The 10370-nt window shown below is 35.5% G+C and overlaps 1 protein-coding gene across 1 annotated transcript; it reads left to right on the top strand.

Moving 5' to 3' along the window:
* The first annotated feature begins 9328 nt into the window (after positions 1–9328).
* Positions 9329–9958, top strand: LOC143591029 (uncharacterized). The gene has a single exon (XM_077071351.1). It carries the CDS (start codon positions 9329–9331, stop codon positions 9956–9958), a length of 630 nt encoding a protein of 209 aa, XP_076927466.1.
* The last annotated feature ends 412 nt before the right edge of the window (positions 9959–10370 follow it).

Raw genomic sequence — 10370 nt, 5'->3', positions numbered from 1 at the left:
AGTGTAGTTTTAACAAGAGTTAGACCCAATTGCTTCCTAATTGAATTAGTTGATGAATTGTGATATTAATGATGTAATAGGGGGATGATTATTAAGTAATTCAAATGAGGATGACTATTGGATGGGTTTAACTCTTGTTAGAACCATAATTATAAACAACAACCCGTTGCAGTGTTCTTGAACTGTAAGTGGTTAATTAAAGTTGGAAAACAGGTCGGGTTGATATTAAATGGTTAAATCAGGTCTTAGAGTACTTAGAATGGTTTCTGGGAACCCTTAGGCAATTAATAGAAAAGTGGGTCGCGGGTTGTACGGGTTAGAACTGTACCAACTTATGTTAGGAGTTGTTGATCCATTTGGGCTGCTTGACTATCGAAATTTTTATAAGCCTAGTTAGTGGTATATTTACATATATTATTACCACGTTACAGGTCTTTGATTGATGGTGTGTTGCTTGAAGGTCACTTGGTTTATTGATAGAGTGGATTTGCACGCAGGTGAGTTCATGACCCCCCTTTTTAAATGATTTAACTTTTTGTGCTAACATGCATACCAATAATTTTACCCTTGGATGAAATTATCATAGGCTTATAAATATTTATATATAGGTAATTAGATATATTATAAGGCCTATGCATGAGGATTGTTTAGCTTACTTATTAGCAAAATGTATGTGTATGCTCGAAGATTGTTTAGCTTAATTTTTAGTTAAATGTATGTGTATGCTTGAGAAATGTTTAACTTATGTGTTAGCTAAATGTAGTTATGTGTGAATGTCTATGTAAATGTGAATCTGAATGTTTTGTCAAGCCATGACCTTTGAGGATAAAATTCCTTAGTTCCCCTTTAGTGATCTAAGGTGAGGAAGTCCCCTAATAGTTATCTGTCCTTGGGGTGGGATTTTAAAATTCCTTAGTTCCCTTTTGGCGATCTAAGGTGAGGATGTAAAATTCCTTAGGTCCCTTACTTTATGTTTGGAGACTTCAAGTGAGGAGATCTATGTCATGTGCTTAGCTGAGGAAGGTGTATTATTTTATTGATGTGATGAATAAATATCTGATATTATTATTATCACTATTCATCGTGTTGTAAAGGTTAATGCTTTACTTTTTATATCCTTCTATTGCATTTATAAAGACATGAATTCACTCAGCCTAACTGACTTTATATGCATGTTAGATTTATTGCAGGTTAGACGGATGTTGGATCATCACTTGTATGTGCTACAGTCTACTCGACATTTAAAGATGACATTTCTAGGTGAAAGTCGTATTTATTCAAATAGAGACATGACATTTTTTATATTGACTATTAATTAAAGATTATAAGATTTTTACATTGAAATAATTTTATGACCCGCTGTTTATTTATCATGATTTAAATCTTTCCGCTGCGTAGACCTAAGTTTTAAATTATACAAAAGCACAATTTATTTCCAACTTAATTATTTTTAGTTTAGATGCCTCTAGCATTTTGGGAAGAAAGACTTTCGTCGTTTGGGTTTTGAGATTAAATAAATGTGTCAAATTTTTATGGTATGCTATTTCAACTGTTTGACACCCGGATTTCGGGGTTATACAAGTTGGTATCAGAACCATTGTTCGAGAGATTCAGGCGTTCCTGAATGCTTGGACTCGAACTTCGAATGGGATGAAGACTAGAAATGCCAACTATGGGTAGCTGCACGCTAAGAGGTAACCATGATGAAGACTAGAAATGCCAACTAGAATTATTGCGAGGATGTTTTTTTTATTTAATTTATTGATGTGTTTGATGGAATACTAATGTAGTCATAAACAAGCTTAATTTCTTAATGTGCTAGATGGAATATTAATGTAGTAAAAAACAAGTTTACCCTTACTTTCCATATTCTGAATGCGACTGGTGGTTGATTACGTGAGTAATCTATCTTCGTATGAGTAAGGTATGGTTAGTTTGTGTTTAGTTAATGTCTTTTCTCTCTCTGCTCTTCTTTTCCAGCGAAGCTCCACATTATTTACAGACGGTTAACAAATTCTCCATTGAAGAAGCTCTAAGTCTCTGATGTGCTAAAAGTAGTAGTAATAAATTTATTAACTAAAAATATGATAATCTAGACGCTAAGTAATAATTCTAGACTTATAAACTTAACTAAAACTACTAACCGGAAAAGGTACCGGTCGACTCCAGTATAGCTAAGTAAGTTCTTGATATCAAACTGTCACACCCCGACTCAGGCCCTGGGTGCGACGCCCGTTAGTTGGTATCTGTTTTGAAAATATATCAGAGTTGCGAGTTTGTTTTAGCGGAAGTCTTAATCATATTCATTTATAGAATGTCGAGTTAGAATACCCGTTGAATATTGTACAAAATATCAGCGAAAGTCTTTTTAGATAAAATATTATTTTATTGAGTAGCGGGAGTCTTTAAATAATATTTTTTTAATAAAATAATGGGTTCAATTACCCATTTAATATCATAAACCAAATTTGATAAAATATGAGCGGAAGCCTTTTTAATAAAATATTATTATATTGAAAAATCGGGATTCGAATACCCATTTGATAATTTAAATACCAGTCTTTTGAAAACATCATTGTTTAAGTATTCTTAATTAAAATTTATGAGCCATCAGATCACCTCTAATGACTATGTCTCCAATCTTCTATCAGTCTTGCTTGTCAGTTCTATTCTTTTACAGTTTCCCTGAAGAGGGGGGGGATATGTCAGCACACACAACCGGTGAATGACGCTGACTCAATAAAATCTTTTCAATACCGTTTTGAACACCTATAGTAATACCTTTGTGACAACACTCATTAGGCACCCAACTTAATTGGGATAAAATTACCCCAAGTATATGTACAATTAATCATATACACAATATCGTTTATCTGAACAGTCCTGTAGACTTCCAGAGGCATGTTTGATGATATGCATGGCCTTAGAGAACTCCGAGTCACCATGTATGAATGGATCCAGACACACGTATACTCTTAATCTGAGTATGCCCGTTTCTTATTATTGTAACACAAAGTTTTAAGGATTCGCAAATCCTATGTAAGCAGTTCAGACTCTAAAAGAGTTGTAAAAGTTTAGGGCGTATTCACCTTTTATGATTGTAATCAGTTTCTGACACTGATTCATGTATATGATTTGTTTCGGTTACTGACCCCTGTCTGTAAATCAGTTTCTGTTACCGATTCCTGTTTTTGTTTTCAACTTTCTGATTGATTGTTATCTCGGACCTATAGTACGAGAATAACTTTTGTATAAATATCTAGATCAACGATCTACCTTCAAACCCGTAGTCTGTTTTGGATAGCTTTAACCTTGACAAATCATTTATTTGTATAAAACATTTGGACCTTTAGTCCTTTTGTTTATTATTCAACAGGTTTCTTCTTCGGGAAGAAACATCTATACCAGGTTTCTTCTTTAAGAATAAACATTACTTTAACTGTAACTGATGTAAATGAATATTCCTTAATCATAAAGTAATATTATTTTAACTATATCCCTTGTATGTGAATGTTTATGTTTCTTAATAACGAAGAAACAATAATTAATTATAACATTTGCTTATAAAAAATTATATTATACTTATCTGTTATCAATGTTCGGGCTATATCCCCGACTATGGTCTAAGCCATTATAATAATAATAAAATAATATTTAAACAGAACCCCTACCTCTCACGGGTATTTGGAGTTAAATGCCTATGATTAATCGAGCAGCACTTCCACTCTATACCGCATTCTAGGGCTTAGACTGTCAGAGCTTCGGAGTTTGGCACGTTCCACGAGACCGACACGATTCCCGAGGCTAAGTGTGTGTAAAATTGTGTGTTTGGTATGAGTTGTGAAGTGCCATGGACCCTTCTATTTATAGCAGAAAACTTGCAACTTCGCGTCCTGAGTCAACGGTAGGGTTGCCACGTGTCACCAGGTGCTGCCACGTGTCTCCACGTGTCACGCATGCAGAATTGCAACTTCGCGTCACACGAAGATTCTGAAGCTTGATCCTTCGTGTCGCGCGAAGGATGAATTTTATATTTTTCATTTCCAGGCCCTGTACTATCCAAAAATACTAAAGCGGCCCTTATGCGGCTCGCGGCGATGCGAGCGTGCGCCATCAAAACGCCACATTACGCCCATCGCTCGAGTCCGTGTCCGTGCGCGTCGGGTGCTTCGCACCCTCCGCTAGGACTATGAAGAGTGGTTAGCCACATTAAAACATTACTATGGAAACTCTCTTCCTTATAAAGAGCTTCCATTTCTTTTCTTGTTTCCATGTGGGATGAAAATTATTTTTCTTATTTATACCCATATGGAATGCTTCCATTTTCTTCCATCTTTCCATGTGGGATGGGTTTTCTTACTTTCTTAGCATAAGAATGCTTAATTTTTCTTATTCTCATTTCTTATTTTTGAGATTATTTTTAATCCTTTATCTTTTAAAGTTTCCATCTTTAGCCTAAAATAAATATGGGTTTTTCCGAGATGTTACACGAACCCACAAGACTCTTTAAATTACGTAAACTAGCAAATTAGACTCAATAGATTGACACGACTATTTATTTATATTATTTGGGGGAGGGGGGTTACTGATAACTAAATTTAAATTAATTAATAAAACTAAACATGACTTAACTTAGAACTTGGATTTAAATCAAATAATGATGAGTAACCACCTAGGCTAGAATCCCAATGTATCATTTAACACTTAATCGGAAAATTCTATGTTAAGGAACCGGGATCTTAAAGTATTCATTTAATGGGAAACCGAACAGGACCCTCGACCCTTCTCAAGGAGACACATATGGAATCATAATAAGTTATTAAAATTACCGGTTTATTTAGACTTCCTCATCGTCGCTAATTTATTTTATGACAAGTAACTCTATATGAAATCCTACCTCACAACGCAGAAACCAAAGGTGGTTTAATGCATTCACTAAATTAGATAGACAAAGCTGATAGATCAAACCTAGATAGACTCTTCACGAAGAACTAAATTTAGCAATTTAACCAACCAAGACCTATCATATCATTTATCATCTCACAGATATTTAGATTAGCAGCACGCGCACGCTTAGATCTACTTGGTTAATTATTACTGTTTCTTTGATTTAATTGCTAATCAACCACAAACTAGTCAAAAACACAGTACATGACCTAACAGAATCCTATTATATGAAAGGCATTCACCAAAGACTATGAAACAATAAAACTCATTAAACAAACTTAAGCACACACATGCATCGAATGAATAACAATAAACCTTTTACTTAGTCATAATGCCATAATCAAAAGCATAATCCAAAATAAAATCAGACGTCAACAAAAGTTCATCATAAGCCTAGGTGGTTTATAAAGTTTAGCCTAGCATGATTGAATCAAACACAGAAAAACAAGAATTCATGGTGAACATCGTAATAAAATAGAATACGAAAGAATTAGGGTGATAAAACTTGTGTATCTATGATCCCGATTGAAAAGCACTTCACTGGATGATTCCTAACCTCCAAAGTCTTCACAATCCTCAATCTTGAGCTCCAAAACTTCTCCAAAACGGCCATGGTTCTTGTCTTATATTAGGGTTTTGATAAGAATGATTATATAGAAGATTAAGGCCACAAAACCCTTCAAACGATTGAAACTTCCTAGAATTTTGGCCTCATGCGTCGTATGGGGAGCATAGGAAGTGTGCTCGCGTGCCATGGCATGCAAAAACACAAATTCAGCCACCGTAGACAATGCCACGTCGCCCAGCTAGCTTGGCTAGGCTGGCCGCGCGACGTAGCCTTCTTGAATCGTCTCGTTTTGCGTGTTGTTCAGCCACATTCTCCTATCGTTCGTTCCGGTACTCGGTTTTAGTTCGGTTAGTTTCATTTCTTGCCCTTTTTAACACATTTTATCACCCGAGACCTATAAAACATAAATATATTAGTATTATATATATTCTAACTAAAAACTAACGAAAACCAATCAATTATGATACAATTCTACAGGGTAAAACATGTGTATTTAGCAATATATCAGTCTCATAAGTACGATAGTACATACGTTATAGTACATGAGTTCTTTCACTAAATTTTCAATAAAAAAAAGTGTAATGATTTAACTAACACAGCTATTATATTTGTTTCTTTAATTTATAAAAGCTAAGTTCAGATTATGTGATTATTTTAAGAATTGGTTGGCTGATCTAGACTACCGTGATCTAGTAAAAAATAATAATAAACAAGTGTCCTAATCACCTTAAACTAGTTAGGGCGAGTATGGTGCCGAACCACGAGGAGTATGTGGTCAGTGTAACGTGTAATTAATTCCTAACATTACAAAGTAAAAAAATACGAGTGCTAATCACACTAGCAATGGTTTGGTTTTAATATCAAGCAAGAAATTAATCAAAGTTTAAACAATTGACAAAATCAAATCACATACAGGGTTCAAGCGTGTAACAAACAACAATCTCATGTAATTTAACAGATTAATTATCAATAATTGAATCTGGTTAATCAACTAGTTAAACCTTAGGTATCAACAATCGCTAGCAGGCGACACTGGTTATCAAACGGTCCCTGTCAATGTGACCTAACTAAGGGAAATTTTATGCTTCATCATATTCAAACTAATCAATACAACCCTATGAAACACGTATCATAGCAACTGGCAAACTAATCATTCTGATTGAAATAAAACTAAACCGATTGATTGCACAATAATACCAAACATCAATGTTCATAGATCGATAATTACAATTAGTTGTTCTTAAAACATGAGAAAGACTGCAAAAATACAATACTCTATATCCCTGGTATGACTCGAAGAGAATTAGCCTCTCGTAGTAGCCATTAGATCTTCAATTGATGATTGGAACTCATTAGGCATCAATCGAATGATGATTAGTCGTGTTTCCTAGCCCAAAAAATCGTCACAAAACGGCTGAGAAGTCAAAAACGAGCTAAGGTTTATTATGGCCTTTTATACCCTAAAAAACTTGCAATTTCGTGTCACATGTCAGCACCCGACGTAAGGCCTTGGTTTTCAACGCCAAAACTAATTGTTTTAAAATTGCTTATGCCCTTTATGTTAGGTCCTGGAGTAAGCTACGCTGGGACCTGAAATTCCATGTTTTCATCTTGTTTCAAATCCAACGCTTGTATAACTCGCTTAGGCTTAATTTTCCAACTTGGTTAGCTTTCATTTACTCCCCAATCTTCTTAAGATTTCATAACATTTTTGTACAAGTCCCAATTTAGCATATTTAACGTTCAATGACCTGCAATACATAAACACGTATGAAATGCCATTGCTCGCGCATTAAACTAACTAAAACTTATAAAATAATACAAATAAATGCATGATTTTTATTCAACCACATTGGCCCCATAAAAAGAGCCCTTGAGCCCGTTAACACACTAGCACCCTTTGTGGCTTAACCTCTCTTTTAACACATGTAATGATTGACTGTGAAAGGATGGGTGAGGTGATAAGGGCGTCACCCAACTACTGGTCTTATCTACAATAAATCTGTAAGTATTTAATAAACATGGGACGCATTACCCACATGAGGTCTTAGCTCCTTTACTTCTAGGACCCTAGACGTGTCACATCTTTTAAAGCCAACGAATAACAACGTTTATTTAAAACACAAAAAATATACCACAAACAAACGACATCTTTTAATGTATGGTGTAAGCTTCTTGATAGTCTTGATATTTATTTGGGAGGCCACCTTATCTTAGTGTTTGTTGTTGTTTGATGCGAGGTTCTTGATAATTTTGTACGGTCCGACCACCCCCTTATAATGTGAGCATAGTTTTAAGTTTGATAATTGGACATATTTCGCCCCTCAATCTGCTATGTATCCAAGTATGTACTTCAACTTATATTATCAATGTTAATAAAGACAACTTTGTATAATAGTAACCAGCTAACCAAGTTTTAAGTTTGTTTTAGTTAAGTCAATCGTATGTTTTCCCATTAAATTGATACATGGGATTTCATCTGTTCACTAAAACTAGTGCAAATTAGGTTAATAATATGATTTTTTTTCAAAATAATTCATTTCCTATTTTCCTTTTTTAGTTATAAATTAAAATTTTAGATTTTAGGTGTTGCAACCCTCCAACACTGCATAGGATCTCGCTTGTGAAATCCTACATAAGAAAATAATTTGGGTAAAATTCCTTTATTTCATCTTCGACTACCTACCTCATAGTGTCAAAATCGCATTCAATGCTTCAATTGCACCTTCGTGAAAGTGATGTTTTTGTTTCTTAAACTTTTGGTCATGACGTTCTTTCGTGTACTACACTTCTCAACCATCTCACTAACACAAATATGCATACGTTGCAATGCTGTATCATTTGCTAAACATTTTATTACAAGAAACATGAAAAGTGTTATGTCACACTCAACTTCCTAGGTAGTTCTAATTGATAAGCTTGTTCGATAAATTGAGCAACTTCTTTAAATGATTCAATGACAACTTCTCATCATTCTTGGAACATTTTTAAACTCCCTTATTTGATCAACTACGTTAGCGGTTTTTTACTCTGGTTCAACACCCTTGGGTTATCTCTGTTCAATTTTACATTAATTAGATTTTAATAAATAATATATCCAACGATGGTATTGGGAATACTCGATCAATAACTACTTAAGAGAATGCGACCAAACATAGATGAGTATTCCAATTGCCATAAAAAATGATCACTTACGCCTACAACGTGTCTTAACGTTTGGATGATTCTTTCATTTTGAGTATCAATTTGCAGACAATACACAGTACTCAAACTTAATATAGTATCGAAATCCTCTTTAAAAACTACCTTTATAATAATAAGGTAAGCCTTGTATCTTTATCCATCTACCCATAACCACTCGAATAACATCATAAATTTTGGGTGTTTTATATGTATATGTGTATATATATATATATATATATATATATATATAGGCCCAGCTCTTATTTTTTTCGGGGGCACAATTTTAAAAAAATTCCCCATGTTATATACGTAAAATACCCGAATGTTTATAATCCCACTATTTTTATAACACTCAAACACCTTTTAGACCGATTTTTTGTAAATTACCCAAAGACTATTAGAGTATTATATTTAGAATGATATTTTGTCATATAATTGTATTATTTAGAGTTATTTCCTTTCCAGATTGGTAGGGATAGTTTGTTACATCACCCCTTTATATTGTACATTCCTACGTGAGTAATCTCAAGGAAAGATAATGCATTGGTAAACCTTTCATGGTATCACAGCCACATATTACCAAAACCTAATTTTTTTTTCTCCTGCCGCCAGTCCTTCTTCTCTATCACGATGACTGGCTCTTCACAAACACCACCAACTGATGTTAAACCTTTACATCCACTTTATACCGTCACCAATATTCAAAATAAGATTCGACCTCTTGATGGCGAAACAATCACCTACTCGGCTTGGACGAAATTGTTCAAGCTTCACGCAAAAGGTTACAAAGTCTCGCACCATATAGATGGCACACCTCCACCGGCCAAAACGGATCCGACTTACGAGTCGTGGTCCGAAATTGATGCCATAGTCATTCAGTGGATCTATGGTACGTTATCCCACATCCTTTTGTCTCGAGTTTTGGAGAATGATTCCACTGCTCAACAAGCATGGGATCGAGTGAAAAATATTTTTTTAGGCAATAAGCAATCTCGAGCCGCAGCCCTCGAGACCAAGTTTACTAATCTAACTCTCGCTAAATGCGCCTCCCTTGAAGATTATTGTCAGAAATTGAAAGAACTGGACAACCAACTTGAAGATGTTGACCACCCGGTTGAGGAATCGCGACTCGTTATACAACTCGTGAATGGTTTGCCACCAGAGTATGCTGTGGCAGGGGCCCTTATCAACCAAAAATCCACTACATGGGATGAAGCTAGAACTCAACTTGACTCTGAAAGGCAGCGGCTAGAAGCTTAGAGTGCCACACAAAATCAATCTCAATCTGTTTTGGTTGCTACTCAAGCCACGGCTCAACAGGCCCAACCTGGCCCATTAACTCAAACTCACAGCTCACATCAAAATATGTCCATGGGCTCACATACTTCCCAAAATCAGCATCAACACTTTCGGGGTCGTGGCAAGTCAGGTCACGGGAGAGGTCACGGGTCTTATGGTCGGGGACGTAATCCGGGTAATTGGCAGCAACAATCTTGGGCACCTTGGAATGGGCAGCCCAACTACTACCCATTTTCCCAACAACAGTGAGCGGGCTTTCCATCAGGTTTTCCTCCGTGTCCTCATCCGGCTCAACAACCCACACCTTGGACTAATCAACCCACCATCGGTCATTATTCACAAACCCAAATCCCTTCACCAAAATAGAGGGCTA

Source organism: Bidens hawaiensis, unplaced genomic scaffold, assembly GCF_021521415.1.
Source record: "Bidens hawaiensis isolate Kalapana, Puna unplaced genomic scaffold, B.hawaiensis_p1.1 tig00039129_1, whole genome shotgun sequence".
Taxonomy (NCBI): domain Eukaryota; kingdom Viridiplantae; phylum Streptophyta; class Magnoliopsida; order Asterales; family Asteraceae; genus Bidens; species Bidens hawaiensis.
The sequence above is the reverse complement of the archived record's forward strand: the minus strand, read 5'-3'. Positions and strand labels throughout refer to the sequence as shown.